This window comes from Alosa pseudoharengus, unplaced genomic scaffold (genome assembly GCF_046254945.1).
Source record: "Alosa pseudoharengus isolate Yale_2024_CS ecotype anadromous, Long Island Sound unplaced genomic scaffold, YU_APseudo_1.1 YU_APseudo_1.1_scf_2, whole genome shotgun sequence".
Taxonomy (NCBI): Eukaryota; Metazoa; Chordata; class Actinopteri; order Clupeiformes; family Clupeidae; genus Alosa; species Alosa pseudoharengus.
The window spans coordinates 8,370,214-8,389,436 of NW_027468663.1; the positions used below are offsets into that span (position 1 = coordinate 8,370,214).

A 19,223-nucleotide genomic window follows, 5' to 3' on the forward strand; every position below is an offset into this window, starting at 1 on the left:
ATACGGAAAGCATTCACAGCACTATAAATGCACTGTAATACGTTTACAGTGTGCTGTGAATACTTCTGTATGCACTGTAATACGTTTACAGTTCAGTACGGAAAGTATTCACAGCACTTCACTGTAAACGTATTACAGTGCATACGGAAAGCATTCACAGCACTTCACTTTTTCCACAATTTGTTATGTTTCAGACTCATCTTAAAATGGATTCAATTTCATCAGTGCAGCTCAATGCCTGGTTTTTTCCACACACAATGTTGGGAATTAGAGCCAAATAGTTCAGTCTTTGTTTCATCAGACCAGATGATTTTACTTCTCATGGTCTGAGAGTCGTTCAGGTGCTTTTTGGGAAACTCCCGGCAAAAAATGGCTTCCATCTGTCCACTCTACCATAAAGGCCAGATTGGTGGAGTGATGCACTGATGTTTGTCCTTCTTTACGCTTCTCTCATCCTCTCAAAGGAACTCATGATGTCCTTCAAAGTGTTGAATCAATTTAATCCATTTGATTTATCATGATGTCCTTCAATGCAGACTCATCTTAAAATGCAGACATTTCGTGACAATTTGTCAAGAGTTTTCTTAGTCACCACAAGCTGAACTTTGCATTTGTTAGAATTCTTTAGGATTGTGGTGCCACACCATACCAGAGTGGGGTGGTGTGTTAAAGTGGACTGTTCTGGCGACTGAACTCTCCATAGCCCAATCAATAGACTTATGCTACCCTCTACTGGTCAAATTAATCACCACAACACGTCGAATTTGGTCAACTTGTCATGGAATGTGGAAAGGCTAAACTCATGCCTATCTGATTATGAGGCAGATGGTGTTATGCGAATTCTAACATCTAGGCCTACTAAATCATTCCATTATTTATCAGGAAAACATATGATGCGTGAAAGCCACTGGAGGAAAATAAAAATAAAACAAAATTGGCAAAAAGCCACACAAAAATGTCCCAAATAGATTTTAATCATATCTGACCATTAGTAGCTAGGCTACTATAGCCTAATAGCCTTTAATTAATCATTCACTGTACGTTTTTTTTGTCTAGCATATCAGCTATTAACTAGGCCTACACCCACCGTTCATTTTAGCATCGCCTTAATCCACATAAAATTCAGCAAAACAAAGTATTGAAATTGGAAAAAATATAGGCTATTATTAAGCTTAATAAGAGGAGCCCTTTAACCGAAATATTGCAGTAGACCTGAATGGTAAGCAACACAATACTGAGTTGTGGACAGTGATGTGGTCTTGGTTTAAGAAACTACATATCCCAAAACCCCCTGCGAATGATTTTAAAGCTCACTGAGTTTTGTAGACCAGTCCAATTGCTCTCGAAGCGCTCGAGCCACTGAGACCAACAAATTGACTAAACTAGGCTTCAGTGCATGACAGTTTTGAAGGGCATCTCAGTCAGGATGGGAAATGGAATCAACAAGGTACAATTTAATTTAATTTAATTAGTTCAACGACGTATTCATTGCTTGTGATTAGCCTACAAAGTGTATGCATTTGTCGCGTGATTTGACATTTGTTGGCGATTTGTGTGTTTGCGTCTAAGAATGTGAACTTCTACTTCAGTTGCGGTTTGCGGTAACCGAATTCTTTATCCGGTATGGTGACCCAGTTCGTTAGCAGGCTCCGTCCTGTTTATAATACCTGAACAAGGCTAGACGAATGCAAAGCTACATCCTACCCAGACGTATTTGCACCCACAGTGTGGGCAGCTGTATACAGCTTTTAAATTAGATACAGCTGTCACTAAATCCTCCAATAGGACCATCAATTGTTGAATGAATGAATGACGAGCTAAATTCCTAAAGGTCAATGAATAGCCCAATAATAAACCTGTGTAACAAATCGCGATGCATTATTTTATTTGCATGGTTAGGTCAATAGTCAATGCATAGATGGATCATTGGCGTGCTGCTGAGCCATCTGAGTTGGCTGCATGTTACTCATTCTTGGTAGGGGAGTCTTAGGAGTCTCGTTCACCTCTGACCGTTCTGCACAGGACAGACAGACAGGCAATGACTAGGCTACACACGCGAGTCTTGCCTCTTGGACTTACGTAACCGCCTGTAGGCCAGCAACATGTGTCAGTACTATATTAACGAACGGGATTCCTTGACACATTGTAACTTTAGCCTTGCTGTCGCGTTGACCAAGCTCACAGTCGCTCAGCTTGGCCAAGGTTGGCTGGGATTCGGCGATGGTCTGAACTGTGAAAATATAGCTTAGGGAACGAATGCACCTGGTCCCTAATAAAGTCCCACACAACATAGCCCAGTTTACCACACCTTTTCATTCATTTTTCCCTTTGCAATTCCAGGTCATATTTAATTTGTGTTCAGAATTCTGAAACAAAATGTATAAAGATGAGTTAAGATCATGTTGCTTATCATTTCCTAATTTCCACATCCTTTGTGTCAGGTTCTACCTGACCTCTATTTGGGTAACTTCAAAGGTAAGAAAAATACACTCCTTTGAAATGACATACATTTTTGCCAGTCTTTGGATGGATGTTTGAAATGTGTTTCTCTTCAGATGCAAGGGACAGAGAACAACTAGCAAAACATAACATCACACATATTCTGTCCATCCATGATACAGCTGCTCCTATTCTTCAGGTAAAATGAAAGCTCAAAACCATATTATTCTGGTGTATAATTAGCAGCAACCCAAACCTATATCATTGTACATAGATGAAAGTTTGTATAGCTGTCCTATAATGGAACCAACCATAAGGTGACAGTATCTCCACATGTATGTCAGTATGAAAACATTACTTTAATCAGTGTTTGCTGAAAAGAAAAGAAAATACATCCTTATAAAATGGATCATTTCATACCTGTTGTGTTCCTACTCTTGAAACCAAAAGTATGAGGAAAGGCTTTATGCCACAGTCACAGTGATTTCCATACCGATTTTTATCAGGTGGGGTGACTCGTAAAGGAGATCTAGTCTGTGATTTTCTTTCCATTTCCAAGTTCGGCTGGCCCATGTACAGTAGGCCTAGCACTACAGTATGTTTACAAATATGCATTCTTGGATGATGGTTAAAATGTTAACATCTGAGTATTACACTACATCAACAAAAAGAGCAACCACTTAAACAGGGCCAAATGCGTCTGCCAAGTAATACAGTAAGTGTAGATGTAACCGTAATATTATTCAATGGCTGGAAAAATCTGATGAGCAAATTGTGCATTACAGATAAAACTACCAAAATGGGTATGATAGAATGAGGTCAAAAACAGGCAACCATGTTAAAACATCCAGTAGAGCAGCTCTGCCTGTGCACAGTGTCACAGCTTTTAAGGAGACAATCAGCAGAACGAGCTACAAACAGAGATTCTTGTTCTTCTCCTCTCTCCTGGAATGCACACGGAACAGTGAGCCCCTAGACAGATACAAGGACTAGTAATCATCGGAATGCCGTTCTGTTCACATGAGCCTGCTTCCTGTTTTTGCTACCCCCCCCCCCTCTCCCCTCCCCTCCCCTCACCATCACCACTCTTCACACTCACACCCACCCCCCTCTGCTAAAGCGTCTAGTGGTAAGGTCCAGGGAACGGTGATGGCATGTGGCATGCATTCTCTCTCAGCCTGTGTGGCCTGCGTGGCTTGCGTGGCCTGCTCTCAGCTTTCACTCTGGTGTGGGCAGCGCTGCGTGGTCCGTGCCAGGCCGTCATTAGCCCTTTGGGGGGAGCTGTCATCAAACTATGCCCATTTGCTCTCTTGAGCTCCCGGATTCAGGGCAGAGATGATGAGGTCAGCTTTTATTTCAGGGTCTTTAGAGGGTGTCTTCTATTAGACTTACCAGTGAAATCACATTCCACATTTAGAATAATCTCAGTTTGTATCGGCTTGTGTCGACTTGGTAAATGTGGTGTAAGAATAAAAGACATGAAGTGATCTAGACCCTTTCAACTGTTTAAACAAACATGTGTTCTTAAGGCATTTCCGGTGGCAAACAACTAATGGTAACATGGTAAAATGTTTTACAGTTGACAATTTGTACTTTTGTGTAGAGCTAAAGGGTCTATAGAATGCCAGGTGTGCAGTCACACATGTATACTGTACACACACACACACACACACACACACACACACACTTACACACACTTACACCATGTCTTAATGAATATAACTCAACACTTGTTTGGTTGAACAGGTCTCCTAGGCTGTGTGCCTGGAACAGTGAGGCGTGAGGAATGAACTGGGGTTTCTCAGAGTTAGAGGCAGCGACCTCATCTTATCTGAAATTGCACACAGAGATCTGACCTGATCAGAGACATGTCTAGTAGCTCCACCTCTACTGTGAATCCAAATGATAAGAAACCCCTTTCCTGCAAGGGTAAAATAGAACATGTAAAATGAAGGGAAACATGTTGACTATTTATCCACAACTTGGTTGATATTTTACAGAATAACATGAAATCTTTGTCCTGTATTTGGCAAAAAAGAATATAAAGGTTCTTAAAAAGAAAGGCATACCCAGTATTTTTAAATACTGTACATTGTCAGATCCTTAAACGCTGGTATCTGAGACATTTCTAAATGGCTGAAGAAAGTGAATGGTGGCATTGTTGATTAAGTGGCCTCAATCACTTTTTCAACCATCATGGCTCTTTTGGAAATATAATGGCTGGTTTCATTGTGTGTGAAAATGGGGAACACCAGTCAGGGCCTCTCATCACTGAACACAATTCGTGCATTGACTGGATGAGTAAAAGCAGTCAGGGAAGCCTTTCATTTGAAATAAATGGATGTTGTTGCAAGACATGTTACGGTGTGGGCGAAAAAGAGGAGCACTCATTTGCAAGCTGCCTGAGATTTGAACAGGCTTCATGTTAATATTCCCTGGCCGGCCATCAAAAAATAAGAGCGCTCAAGCACTCCTGGAAAAAAGATATATATCGCAACAGATAAGAGATTTGCATGGGAAGTAGACACAGCGTTTTTCAAACATTTATCTGATGATGATTAGTTCAGTGTGGGAATATGCCATTGAAGTGCTTCATACATTATTTCTATTCTGAAAAAACTGCCCATCTAGTTACAGTAAATGTGTCACTAGTCTTTTGAAACAGATTCCTAGTTAAATCAGAGACTTTCTAATGAGGAGACACAGCACTCAACGAATCTCCCATAGACATGTATGTGGTTAGTTCGTAATGCAAACATGGCAGTCGTCTACACATATTCTGCCCCTTCCAAAGGTTGACACGTGAATACATCCTGCCAATCATGTGTTGTGATACCGCATCTGGAGCGAGGTTGATGTGTCGTGATTCGTGAAGCATTGCACACGCGCAGTTCTACCCGAAATCGATGCCCAATTAGTGCCCAAAAAGCGTTGCAATATGGCCACCGAGTGGAGGGACTTGCCTAAAAGGACTTTGGTTAAATACATCCCATATTGTTCAAGGATTAGTCAGATCATCTCCATCCAGCTGTTCTCATAGCAATATTTATGTGGTTGTTGCATCCTTCCTTCTTGCTTTACCATCTTCATAGAGAAAATTATCTTCTGTGTAGTTTATATACAAGAGTTTAATGGTCAACCCCTGTCTCCTCCTGCAGGAGATGACCTATCTGTGCATTCCGGCAGCAGACCTGCCCACACAAAACCTGTAAGCACGGCATATACATGGCAAGCATGCTCGTAACCAAATGATACTGATCACCAGCTCTCTTGCAATCTGTGGGCGTCTCTTGTAACTCTGACAACCAAGAAAAAAGGATATGGTTCACAAAATAAGCACGAGTGGATGTACGGTACCATTCAGTGTACTGTACCTCTCATATACCTGTGCCTGAGTTCTCTACAGCATGGACTCCACACACACGCACACACATACCCATATAACAGCAGAACGTACATTTGTACAGGCATATCTCAAGACACACACACAAACCCATACAAAAAAAAAAACACACACACAAACAAGCCACCCATTGTATGTGCACGTGCACACACACACACACACTTCCTCCTGTGGCCCCTCAGGCTCAGGAAGGAAGTTATGAGCCCTGTGCTGTTGCAGTGAACCTTTATTTTTATCACCCCCCCCCCCCCCCCCCCACCACCACCACCACCACCACCACCGCATCACCACCACCTCCATCATCCTCCACAAGCACAGGCCTACACATCGAACAACACCCCCCCCCCCACACACACACACACACCACCTATCCCCCTTCCCTTCAGCACCAAAAAGCCCATCAACATGCGAAACCCACCGGGTGCCTAATGTGAAACTGGCCTTCCCTCTGTGCAGTGGACACACACACCAGTTTCTCATCCTGATGCTGTCACGTCGGCAGGATGGATGGCCCAGCAACTGCCGTCCCCACCCTCGCCCATGCCACGATGCTCCCACCCCAACCTCCACAGCCCCCTTACCTGTGCTGTCTGTTTTTCACCAAGCAAACTGTCAAAATGGCCCTTCCTCCAAACCCCCCACTTTTTTCATTTTTATTATGTTTTTTTCTTCAAATTATATAAATGTGTGGTACATTTACAAGGATGTTGCACAGTGTCATGTTGTTGTTTGTAGTGTGTTGGTGTTTACTGTCTAGACCTACATAATTCTCTTCGTTTCCCTCTGTCTCTCTTCAACAGCACACAGCACTTCAAAGAGAGCATCATGTTCATGCATGAATGTCGTTTGAAGGGCGAGGGCTGTCTTGTTCACTGGTGAGTGGTGCCATGGTCCTTGAGCCTCTCACCCAGTTTGTGTGGAGAGACCTGCATGCACTTTGCTCTGCACCCAACATGGCTCTTAACTGCACCTTACCCTTCTGTGGTAGTTGCACTCAAAACACAGAGAGCTATCTGGAGACGTGCAGAAGTCTCTTTGTTCTCCGCAGAGAGTGCTCCTACAAGCAGGTCTGCTCAAGAGGCTGATAACTAGATTTTGACAAAAAAAAAAAGAGGAAACCCAATTTTAAACTTCCTAAAACCTGAACACAAAACAGCTGTCTGATATCAATATCAACAGACTACCTGCTCTACAGCACAGTGTCAGAACATTGTTGTCAATGTATCATCTCTAATTATTTCACAGACCTGTAGAGCTGGTGCCGTTTATTGAGTGCAGCTAATATGTTTAACAACATTTTGCTGACCTATGAAAGTGCTTGTGTAAGGGAATATTTTTTAATGTGTGTGTTATACTATTTCTGATATTGACTATTAATATTCTTTTCATGAAATACCTCAGTATGTTCCTGTTACACATTTCTTAAACCATTCAGTTTTGGCACACACAGATTTCAATCTGACTTGCACTGAATTAGAGGTTGTGCAACCTTTTGCACATTCAGTTGTGATTGCTTTGCTTCCTAATGTGTGTGTGTGTGTGTGTGTGTGTGTGTGTGTGTGTGTGTGTGTGTGTGTGTGTGTGTGTGTGTGTGTGTGTGTGTGTGTGTGTGTGTGTGTGTGTGTGTGTGTGTGTGTGTGTGTGTGTGTGTGTGTGTGTGTGTGTGTGTGTGTGTGTGTGTGTGTGTGTGTGTGTGTGCAGTCTGGCGGGAGTGTCCCGGAGCGTGACGCTGGTGGTGGCCTACATCATGACGGTGACGGGTCTGGGCTGGCAGGAGGCGCTGGCTGGGGTGCGGGCAGTGCGACCCTGTGCTGGGCCCAACCAGGGCTTCCAGCGGCAGCTGCAGGAGTTCGAGCAGAACGAGGCCCAGCAGGTGAGCAAGCACCGCAGTTGCTCTCTAGACACCAGCTATGTTCAAAATGGTCACTACCAGTACTTTACTGTTTGGTTAATAACCTCTATAGTTGCTCACTATGTAGTGCAAAAAGGGTCATCTCAAAAGGAATAGTGTATTAGTATGCTATTTGAACAGCGGTGTGGATAAATTATTCAATGATTATTCAGTGTAAAATGTAAATTCTGATTTGCCAGTTACAATTGCAAGGAGGCATTGTCATGCTGTTGTCCTGTGTGTAGTTCTGCTGTAGGTTCTCCTGTAGTGATGCTGTTGTCCTGTGTGTAGTTCTGCTGTAGGTTCTCCTGTAGTGATGCTGTTGTCCTGTGTGTAGTTCTGCTGTAGGTTCTCCTGTAGTGATGCTGTTGTCCTGTGTGTAGTTATGCTGTAGGTTCTCCTGTAGTGATGCTGTTGTCCTGTGTGAATGTTGTTTGCCTTGCTGAGTTGGTGTTCTGCTGTGTCCTGGTGGTTGTGTACCGTGTGCTGTGCTGTGCTGTAGTCATGGTGCTTACAGTATGCTGTGTGCAGTACAGAGAATGGCTGAGGCGGGAGTACAAGGAGAACCCGTTTGATGACGAGGAGCACCTCCGCAGCCTGCTGCTCCAGGTCCCGGAGCCCGTCACGGTCTCGCCTCAGGACACCTGAACCAAACCGCTCCCGCGAGCACCTGCATCCTTTACCGACAGACACATGTATTGGGCCCCGTCGGAGCATCCCCTGAGAACTGTGCTCTGACATTCGTAGACTGTGGGTTTTCATCCACGCAAGATGAGTCGACCATCACACATTATTGTAAAGGAAGGGCTTTGGGCATGAGAGGTTATGTGTTCATGGTCTGTTTTGTGGCACAACACTGTTATTCAAACCTGTTATGGTCTTTACTGCCAATGTTTGCGCTATGATGAAGTGCTAATCCACTTTTCTTAACTTCTGTATTTTTAATGTACTCATATGATGATCACTGCCCTGTATTTATTTGTGTTCTGTACTCTAAAACTCCATTGTCAACATCTACCGATAAGTTGACAAGCGAATTGAGTGAATGTGTGTATTCTGCTTTGTCCAAATGGTCAGGAGAGACTAAAACCCTGTCGGTGGGGAGTGTGTGTGGACAGCTGCATTCACAGTCAAGACAGAGCACAGCACATACACAAGTACTTGACTGGCAGGTCAACAACTGCCACTATTTATTTTTGTTATTGTCACAATTTTACTTGTTGTAAAGCTATGAAATTATGGTCTGAACCTGTGATATTTGTGTTGACAGCAATGTCATTAAAGAGATTCTTTGAAACTGTTATCTGGCAGTGTTTACTTTGCACTGTCTACCCTCTGTCTCTCAGCTGCTATACACATCTCTTCCAGGAGAGGGTGTGAAGAGCATTCTGAAGGGGACTTGGAGAGCACAAACCTTCTCAATAAGCCCTGTATGCTAAAGAAAGAGGAGGGAGGTAAATCCTGATCTGAATCCACTCCAAAATGTAATGGATTCTTTCTTGGCTTGTTAGACACAAATCAAATTAACCCAAAATATAACCACACGCTACTGTGGCATGAAGCCTGTGGGATTCTCTTGAGAGAAATAAAAAATGTAACTCTCCAACTTCCGTTGCTAATCCACTAGATGGCGCGCAAAGATACAGCGTAGGCTATACATGTATCACACAACGACGTGGATGACAATAAAAGTTTACTTGTCCTTTTTTATCCATATTTCATAGGCCTCTAAAGCACATGAGCACGAGCTCTTAAGGTCACACACAGAGCTCGGAGCCTACACATTTATGTGGTGCTAAATGGCCTAAAATACTTATTTTATATAACAAGTTATTTTATATAACAATGGAGTCGTGCATGAACGATGAAATAGGACTAACAGTAAATTCACAAGTCAAAATATTTATTATAAACAAGATAGGTCGGAAAGCTTTGTCCCGATGACGATTTTAGGGAGATTTTTGTCGGAATCTAGAGGCAGGTAAATGTTCCACTGTCGGTGTGCGTGTCTTGTGCTTGCCGTTCAATAGGGATTTCCCGTAGAGTGTTTACTGCGGCTTTCTGCTCGATATAGTTTCAAAGAACTCGCACTGAGGCGTGCATGCAGGCTCAGACAAAACGTTTGCTCCACCCATTCGCGATGTCATTATTTAAGACCTTTCTACCTCATTTGTTGACTACTGAGTTGTATCATCGCCTTCTCAAACTCCTCCGGGCCTGACTCTGAAAGGTAAGACTTTGTGAGCGCGCACGTTTGAAAGCTCAGCTGCCGGGTGAATCAAGAATGTGGAACATCAGTTGCTAGCATATAATTCAAATGTTAATTTTTGTTTTTTAAGAACTCACCCTCACTCAATGAACATATTTATTAAAATTAGTAGAAATATTTGCGAATGAGTAGGCCTATTTTGACTTATTAATTTCACTACTAAACATTTGAGCTATTCTTAGTCACATCTCGAAGTAATATACTTTTATTTGGAGGCCATTTATTACTAACTATAACAAGCACAACCAAATAAGAAACATCTAATTAGGGTAATGTGTTCAGATTGATAACTTTTTTACACTAAACATCGGTGCATGTCCTTACCACTGTCAAAATAAGCAACTTTCACTCTTTCATGTCTCGGTCTCAACTCTCATGTCTTCATGCATGTAGCTTTCTGCATGCATCAATGCATGTGCATTGCATGTTTTCAGTCATTTGCTCTCCGTCCTGATGCATGCGTCTATTAACAGAAATGAATTTAGATGGCGACTGCAACATGTCAGTCAGTTGTGGCAATGGGAAGCTTAGACAGTGGCTGATCGATCAGATTGACAGCGGGAGCTATCCAGGACTGGTTTGGGAGAATGATGAGAAAACCATTTTCAGGATACCATGGAAACACGCGGGCAAGCAAGACTACAACAGAGAAGAGGATGCAGCCCTATTCAAGGTGAGCTTTATCAGAGGATGTCTTCTAATTACCTGGAACTGATCATTCTGATAATACTGAAGTTATATATGTGAATACACAACAGAAATGGTCAACCCATTTTGTATTACTGTTGCAAAATTACTACATAACTAGCTTGTAATAGACGATAATACATCCATATGTTTTTGGAAAGCTACACTGAGAGTATGAAAGAATAACTTTTACAGTCAGTCCAAAGCATGAATTATGAATGGAAAGATGATTGTCTCACCCCCTTATTCTGGTTTCAGGCCTGGGCACTGTTCAAAGGGAAATACAGGGAGGGAGTCGACAAGCCAGACCCCCCAACATGGAAAACAAGACTTCGCTGTGCCCTTAACAAGAGCAATGACTTTGATGAACTGGTGGACAGAAGTCAACTGGATATATCTGATCCTTACAAAGTGTACAGAATCATACCAGAGGGAGCCAAAAGAGGTAGGAGATGAATGAACATATGTATGTTTGTATGTCTGTGTGTGTGTGTGTGTGTGTGTGTGTGTGTGTGTGTGTGTGTGTATGTATGTATGTATGTATGTACATATGTGTATGTGTGTATGTGTGTCTATGTGTATGTATGTATGTATTTGCGACTTAACAGATGAAATGTCGAAGGGTACAAACATATGTATATGAATTGGCAGAGAGGCGGTAATGGAAAAGTAGCTGAGGCACATCAACTAGGGCTTACTGTTGTCAGCTTCATCCAGCACAGCCATGAGTGTTTGAGTCGAGGACAGATCACATGTACAGAACTGAGCAGGACAGGTGATAATCAGACGCTGCCTAAACGTTAGCTTTTATTTCAACCCTCACTCAGACAGAGCTGTGTGACTTTAGTGCTCTCCACACTGCAGACCTAAACTTTTGCACAAACATGGCAAAAAGAAGAGGGTGAATTTTGGCGAGCACCTCGAGGCAACGTTGTAGGGCGGCCTCGCCTCTGACTTGGTCGCACCAGATCAAGCAGGAAGCTGTGAGGAAGCCGCATGTGCTAAAAGGGTGCGAGCTTTTTTTAGAGGGCTACGGTTACCACCGTATGGAGAGTACAACACCCCCCCCCCCCCACCCCCCCGACATACAGCTTGCTTAACCCACATTGTCAAAGACAGATGACCATCCTTATTAGAGTAGGAGGTGCTCAACATTGACTGCAAATTAATGAATTAAGATGTTCACTCAGCAGACATTTGCCTCACAAATGTTGACACGGCAAAAAATTTACAGCGCATGACATATTACACATGATTTCAGTAAGCATCTCTGTTTAGGGTTTGGATGTGTATATATATGGTTCATTTAGCTGTGTGTGAGTAGTATGCACACAAATAAACATTACTGACATAAATACAATTGGTTTTCTGAATAGCTGAGACCTTGCATGCCACTTCCACATTGTGTCGCTTCAAGTTTGTAAAGGGTGCACTGCTGTTTGGTTGTTGCATAGCAAAGAACTGCTAAATTGAGGGATGTATTTTTGTCTGCACTCACATAGTGTGGTGTCGTGTCAGTCTTGCTGCAGCCCTCCTCATATTTGATAAAGTCTGAGCATGTAACTAGAATCTAATGGATAAAGTCAAAGTTAGTCCTAACTGATTGTACTCATACAATTTGTATGTTTATTGTAATGTCTCACATGATTAATTTCCTACACTTAAAAAACAGTGGTTCATTATTGCATTAATATGGCGTCTTTGTGTGTCTGTGTTTTGTGTTGGTGCCTTTGCAGGTGCCAAGGTTAACAGCGTGGAGGAGAGCTCAGCGCACGTGAGCCCTCTGAACTACCCCATACCCCCACCCTACCCACCTCTGCAGCCCACGGTGAGGCACAGCACAGCACAGCACCCACCTGCACCTAGTGGGCTGCGCACCTCTGTCTATTGATGTGCAAGAAATGTGTTGCACACCTCACTGTACTGCACATGCACTGGCCCTATTTCCTCAAATGTGCTTTAGACTAGTAGTCAATGTGAACCACAAATCAAATGTGCTTTAGACTAGTAGTCAATGTTAACCACAAATCAAATGTGCTTTAGACTAGTAGTCAATGTGAACCACAAATCAAATGTGCTTTAGACTAGTAGTCAATGTGAACCACAAATCAAATGTGCTTTAGACTAGTAGTCAATGTTAACCACAAATCAAATGTGCTTTAGACTAGTAGTCAATGTGAACCACAAATCAAATGTGCTTTAGACTAGTAGTCAATGTGAACCACAAATCAAATGTGCTTTAGACTAGTAATGTGAACCACAAATTCACTTTTCTCTGGTATTGGGGTTAAGTTTTAACTTGAATTACATGTTACAACCTACTGCATTAAAAAAAACTGCTTGATTTGTCTGTGATTTGTCTGTGCAAAGTTTAACCTTGTTCTGAGAGTTTCATCTGAAAGGCCTGTCTCTGTTTCTCCTAGATGCCTAGTTACATGCTCCCTCATGAACGGAGGGATTGGATGGACTACACAACAGTAGAGCAGCCCCATCACCAGCCTCCCCATGCTGACCTGCAGTATGGCCAGTGTCCCTACCCTCCCACCCGACCGCTTCCCTGGCCCTCCTGTGACAACGGTAAGAGCTCGGGCAGGACTGAGTTCAAAGCAGTACAGCGCCTGTCGACTGAGAGGGAGGCTATACAAATTCTTCTAAAGTTACTGTGCATAGTCACTACACACACCCTAAGCAGTTGTGATGTCTGTGCTTCATTCTCAATTAAAGGATGTTAAAGGAAGAATTTCACTAAGACTAAGGCTTAATTGAATCAAAGAAAGGATGAACAATATTCTCCTCTTTGCTCAGTGCTCTTTGGATATACATTACTGAAGCCCAGGTTAGAATCCATTTGCCCTGCTAAATGCATGGTGTCATATGAGTTGGATGGTGTAGTGCTCTTTTTCCTCACAGAATGAGTGATTTACTAGTCATAATGAGGTTTTGCTCCATATACCAAGTGTATGTATAGTAGCTTTATGTTGTCACCTTATACCTTTTAGTATTCTACTTCTGTTTCAATAAGAGGGGACATTTTGACACTAACGCTAAATAAAGGGTTAAGTGCAGTTGTGAAATCTTCACAAAGCACGCCGATGCTCTCAAAGCGGCAGTGTCAAGTCAGACACACGGCACACAAAATAACCTCACGCCTGCGGCTGTGTTTTCTGCTAATTGACAGACTGAAATCTTCAGATCATCTCCCAGTACAGCTCAACCCTTAACCTTCAGCCCCACGTGTTATGATGTGGCATCCTTTCCCCAGCTGAACATGCACTTTGTTGTTGCTTTAGTTTGTAGGTGTATGAAAAAATCCCCCTCAGTATGTAATAGCATGAAGACCCTGCCATGTAAATGTCACAGCAGAACATGTAACCAAGGCTGATGATAAATGGCCCCTGTTACAGTAAGGCATCTTACTGTAAAAAAAGAAAGAAAAAAAATTCAAGACACTGCCTCTTGCTAAAGTTAACATAGCTGGTTACGTGGTTTTGTGTGGTCAAGTGTTGTCATTGCTCTCTTCTTGTTCTGATGCCCCTCTGCTGTCTGCTTGTCACGTCACAGGTTATCAGATTTCTGGAACCTTTTACACATGCTCCCCCACTGAAACGCACACTTCCGCCTTTACAGTGGACCCCAGTATGAGAGCGGCCGAGGCCATGGCCTTCACTGGTGAGCCCCCCTCTGCCCTGGAGTATTCTCAAACACAGCTTGATAACTTAATTATACCACATATGCACTATATATGCACTAACTACTGTACACATGCACAACTTTATGAATGCCTCACGGTTTGTTTTATTATAATTATTCTTGTGTAATTTTATGTATCAATGGTGGTGCCTTAGTCAGCTTTTTACTTTTACCTGTAAGGAGATGCTTGAGATTACTGTTAACTACAAAATTATGAAATCTGGTCAAGCATCCAAATGCTGAATATGTGGGTTTGTCCGTAGACTACCGACTGCACGTGTCTCTCTTCTACCGGGAGTCTCTGGTGAAAGAAGTGACCACCAACTGTCGGGACGGCTGCCGAATCTCCTCTGCGCCTTCCTCATCCTCCTCTTCGGCGTCTTCCTCTCCCTCCTCCCCGGGCCTGACGGAGGAGCGCTTCGGCGGCACTCCCGAGCCCGTCATCTTCCCCTTCCCGTACCCACAGTCGCAGCGGAGGGGAGCCGAGAAGCTGCCCAACGTGCTGGAACGCGGCGTGCACCTGTGGATGGCGCAGGACGGCCTGTACGCCAAGCGCCTGTGCCAGGGCCGCGTCTACTGGGAGGGCCCACTGGCACCCTATGCTGACAAGCCCAACAAACTGGAGAAGGAGCAGATCTGCAAGCTGTTCGACACACAGCAGTTTCTCACAGGTCAGTGGGGAAATACCCTTATTAGTGGATACTAATAGGGGTCATGCTGTCATCAATGTCCCAGATGTAGCCTACATGAGTCATGTAGCCGACACCTCTTATTTGAACAGAGTGTGCTCTCTGGCCTTCACATCCATAAGCTTGGTGTTTGTAGCTTCTTTCTGTCTCCCAGTTGAGCTCGGGGAAGACAGAGGGGAAGTTTAGAGTGCTATTGCCATCAGTGGAAAGGAAAAACAAACTTAAAAGGTATGCAGAAGTGGCTTTCAAAAGTTTGATTCTCACTCCAAATGTATGTGAGACTTTATGTTTATATTTATGCTCATAGTTCTTAGCAGACGCTTTTGTCCAAAGCAACTGCAATGACATCAATAAAGATTACGTTAACATCAAAATAAACAGTTTAAGGTGAAGTCATATAGCCTAATAAAAAAAAAAAAAAAACAATATGTGAGGCTTGTTGGGGGGGCTCATGGTTGTTCTGAACGACCTGGCTACTCAGGTGATAGTGGTCTCATAATATTTCTGACATGACACTGAAGCTGAGAGAAGCCGGTCTCTGTTCAGTCACCTCCCCGTGATGTGACTCCATGGGCCAGACACTTCTCAGTCTCTGTCGGCCTGGACTGTCGTGTATAGCATCTTCCTCCCTTCCTGAGCTATGCTGAGACTTAGCAGCCTGCCGCCCCCATTCACCTGCCTGTGGTTGACCACACATCACAACCTCGAGCTTTCACTTGACTCAAACATCGGTGGCGTAGGACTTTCCAACGAATCTCCATTAACAATATTTCTATCATAGAGCCCCCGCATTTCTTGCCACATGTTCTCTCCAGTGTGTTTATGTGTTTGTGGCTTCATGTATTTAATTACCGGAAGCAGTGAATGTTGAACTTGAGTCTGAGCGATGTCTTTGTTATTCGTGTTAGCCACAAAAAGCATTTTTCTGTACTTTGTACATTTTTATGTATTTTTCTATAGCCTTTTTTTGTCAAGCTGAGAAAGCTAAAATAGTTATCTATTACAATCTATACCTGAGTCATGACATCATTTTTACCATGTAAGGTGAAATTCCCCATCTAATTTCGTATTTTCCTGTCACTAATTGTGAATTGTATTTATACTTTACATTTGTAATCATGTTGTGAAGTTGTGTCTTTGAAATAGTTTGTGATGGAACTGAGTCACCCCATGGAAATAGCATTTCATGTTCTCTGACTGATGAGGATCTCTTGGTTCTTTATAGAGATTCAGGGCTATTTCCACCATGGACGCAGCATGCCGAGGTACCAGGTGGTTCTGTGCTTTGGCGATGAGTATCCGGACCCTCAGCGCCAAAGGAAGATGATCACAGCCCAGGTGAGCTCAGAACCCTTCCTCAGTCTTCTTCTTTTTCTCTGTCGCTTCCTCCAGCTCCACTGGTGCTCTCTCCCTCTACACACACACACACACACACACACACACACACACACACACACACACACACACACACACACACAAATACACACACTACCCACAGTGGACTTTCCTCATAGTGTTTAGTTCATGACCCCCGTCCTCTCCATTCAGGTGGAGCCCATGTTCGCCAGGCAGCTGATCTGCTTGACTCAGCAGCCGAGTGGCCACTATCTCCGGGGCTATGACCTCCCGAGCCAGGGAGCCTCGCCGGCAGAGGACTACCAGAGGGCTCTGCAGCACTTGCAGGAGTGATCGCCAGGGGACAAGGCCAGACCAATGACACACTGACAGACAAAAGACTCTCAAAGCAATTTCCGCATTTCATTTTTCAGTTGTTTTGCAGAATGTTTTAAGGAGACAAGGGTTGCAGGAGTCCCTTTTGTGTTTAATATTTATGTTACAGTTTTTTTTCTGATTGCTAAGGCACTATTTGGCAACTTATTGGCTATTTTTTTTTTTTTTGAAAACTCTACACACTAACCTATACAAAACCTTACATAAAACCAGCAAAACATTGCAAATGTCTTGGAAAAGCACACAATTTTAACAACAAAACTCAACAACAAACAACCAACATGTAAGCACACAAAACACCAACTACACACTGGTCCTCATTCCTCTCCTCTTCTTACTTCTGTGTCTTTCTCTCCTACTCCTCTCTCTCTCTCTCTGTCTCTCTCTCTCTCCTTTTACTTCTTCACTAACGTCTCCTCCTCCTTCCTCTCATTCTTAGTCCTCTTATTCTCTGTCCAATATAATCCCGTACTGTAATCCAGATGCTTACGTATGCCTTATTTATAGTGCTCAAGCTCTGGTCATCTCTGATCACTTAGTGAATTTGTTTTCTAAACGTGTGTCTCAGTGTAGGAAGACAATTGACAAATTAGTGTAAAAAGTAGACACCAATGTGTGCAGTTGAGCTAGCAGTGTGTTATGAAATTTGCAAAATGAGTGTAACAGCAAGTTATTTTGTCAGTTTTGCAAAAACAATGCTACAAAATGGCAAACTAAGTGTAAAGCAGTACACTTGTTGAATGGATTGGCTACAAGTGTAAATTGTTTCAGAAATTGTGCTTCAATGCTTCAAGAATCACTGTTAGTGTTTAAGCATTCAGAAAAACTGTAATACTTCTGTGTGTGTGTGTGTGAGTGTGAGTGTGAGTGTGAGTGTGTGTGTGTGTGTGTGTGTGTGTGTGTGTGTGTGTGTATGTGTGTGTGTGTGTGTGTGTGTGTGTGTGTATGTGTGTGTGTGTGTGTGTGTGTGTGTGTGTGTGTGTGTACACAGGACTGCTGTTTGTAAAATGGATTTTGGGATGCTAGTTTATACAAAACGTCTTGTGTGAAAAGCAATGCACTGAGAATGCTATGCAATGACAAATCTATGCAGTGTGTGTGTGTGTGTGTGTGTGTGTGTGTGTGTGTGTGTGTGTCTGTGTGTGTGTGTGTGCACGTGTGCATGTTTGTGTGTGTGTGCATGTGTAGAACTGAAATCTAAAAAAATGGCATCTACCATTTCTAGTTGTCACTGTCACTCTCTCAATCTTGCTGTTTTCTGTAAATATAGTGTAAATTCTTTGAAACAGTGAGATCAGTCTTGATATTGTATAGTCTAAGCTGATGAGGAAGGGTGGCGCTTTGGTGCTTTGCTCCTCATGTGTACACAGAGAAAGAGAAACTCAAGAGGTCTCATTCATGTACTGCCTCAGAAGTGGTGTAGTGATGTTATGAGCACAGAAGGGGATCAGAAGGGAAAATACCTTCCTCCTGTCTTCTCTGTCCCATCCTCCAGAGATCATTTGATTTGTTTCATTTTTGTATTGTTCTTGATGGTGGCTTTTTGTGGAAAAATAAACAAAATATGTAAAAAAGTGAGGAACGTGTCTGCTGATGAATCTGTCTGTTGAAAGATTGGCTTCCTTTTATGCAGTATCAAAACTGCTGTTTAAATGTGCTTTGGGTACATGTTATCACGATTCCTGTGAAGGCAGTTGTGTGTGTGTGTGCGCATGTGTGTGTGTGTGAGAGAGAGAGAGAGAGAGAGAGAGAGAGAGAGACAGCCAGAGAGAAGGGTGTTGCTCTATGTGTATGAGAGAGAGAGAGCAAAAAGGAAAGAACAGGAGGTGTGCATGTATATGAGTGTGCGTGCGCACGTTTGCACATGCGTACATATGTTTGTGCGTGTGTGTGTGTATGTGGTGAGTGTGTCTGTGTGTGTGTGTGTGTGTGTGTGTGTGTGTGTGTATGTGTGTGTGTGTGTGTATGTGGTGAGTGTGTCTGTGTGTGTGTGTGTGTGTGTGTGCATGGCTGATTCTCTGATGTGCCTGAGTGATGACAGTGATGAGGAGTGTGTGGTTAGGAGGGACAATGCAAACACAGAGTTGGGGAGAAGCAGGAAGTAAGATTCACAGGTGCACAGGAAGACTGGCCCACAAGAAAAACAAAGCAAGCGAGCAAGAGAGAGCAGTCATGGACATCAATGGTTATTCTGTTACTTCATACCACTGACTGTCACACAAAGTCTCATGGATTGTGTAGTCTTCAGAACATTTCAAAAGAATGTTTAGATTAGCTGTGAGGATTAATACGTTCAAACTAAGTCTGTCAGTAAAAAAGGCATGATTTCAGCTAACATAAAAACAATTCAGTCAGAGCTTGTGGACTGCAATAGATATATGTATATCAAGACTATTTACCAACTCATTGGTGTACATTAGAGAT

At 43.0% G+C, this 19,223-nt stretch overlaps 2 protein-coding genes across 3 annotated transcripts; both read left to right on the plus strand.

Annotated features, from left to right (window-relative positions):
* Positions 1-1,323: 1,323 nt before the first annotated feature.
* Positions 1,324-9,036, plus strand: dusp22b (dual specificity phosphatase 22b). Its single transcript, XM_076293571.1, has 7 exons — positions 1,324-1,447; positions 2,442-2,475; positions 2,556-2,638; positions 5,598-5,647; positions 6,643-6,717; positions 7,544-7,715; positions 8,265-9,036. The coding sequence occupies exons 1-7, from the start codon at positions 1,397-1,399 to the stop codon at positions 8,379-8,381; spliced, it is 582 nt and encodes a 193-aa protein (XP_076149686.1). The 5' UTR covers positions 1,324-1,396; the 3' UTR covers positions 8,382-9,036.
* An 839-nt stretch (positions 9,037-9,875) lies between these two features.
* Positions 9,876-18,377, plus strand: irf4a (interferon regulatory factor 4a). 2 transcript variants are annotated; one of them, XM_076293570.1, is made up of 9 exons: positions 9,876-9,963; positions 10,476-10,675; positions 10,948-11,134; positions 12,426-12,517; positions 13,113-13,266; positions 14,251-14,358; positions 14,643-15,050; positions 16,294-16,406; positions 16,617-18,377. In XM_076293570.1, the coding sequence occupies exons 2-9, from the start codon at positions 10,478-10,480 to the stop codon at positions 16,755-16,757; spliced, it is 1,401 nt and encodes a 466-aa protein (XP_076149685.1). In that variant the 5' UTR covers positions 9,876-9,963; positions 10,476-10,477; the 3' UTR covers positions 16,758-18,377. The 2 variants fall into 2 exon arrangements, with proteins under 2 accessions (XP_076149685.1, XP_076149683.1); XM_076293568.1 differs by lacking the exon at positions 9,876-9,963 and having other exon boundaries at positions 10,460-10,675.
* The last annotated feature ends 846 nt before the right edge of the window (positions 18,378-19,223 follow it).

Coding starts and splice junctions, on each gene's coding strand:
- dusp22b (XM_076293571.1), top strand. CDS start 1,397: ATGACAGTTTTGAAGGGCATCTCAGTCAGGATGGGAAATGGAATCAAC. Junction 2,476..2,555: donor CTATTTGGGTAACTTCAAAG/GTAAGAAAAATA, acceptor GTTTCTCTTCAG/ATGCAAGGGACAGAGAACAA. Junction 6,718..7,543: donor GAGGGCTGTCTTGTTCACTG/GTGAGTGGTGCC, acceptor GTGTGTGTGCAG/TCTGGCGGGAGTGTCCCGGA.
- irf4a (XM_076293568.1), top strand. CDS start 10,460: ATGCGTCTATTAACAGAAATGAATTTAGATGGCGACTGCAACATGTCA. Junction 13,267..14,250: donor CTGGCCCTCCTGTGACAACG/GTAAGAGCTCGG, acceptor GTCACGTCACAG/GTTATCAGATTTCTGGAACC. Junction 16,407..16,616: donor GGAAGATGATCACAGCCCAG/GTGAGCTCAGAA, acceptor CTCTCCATTCAG/GTGGAGCCCATGTTCGCCAG.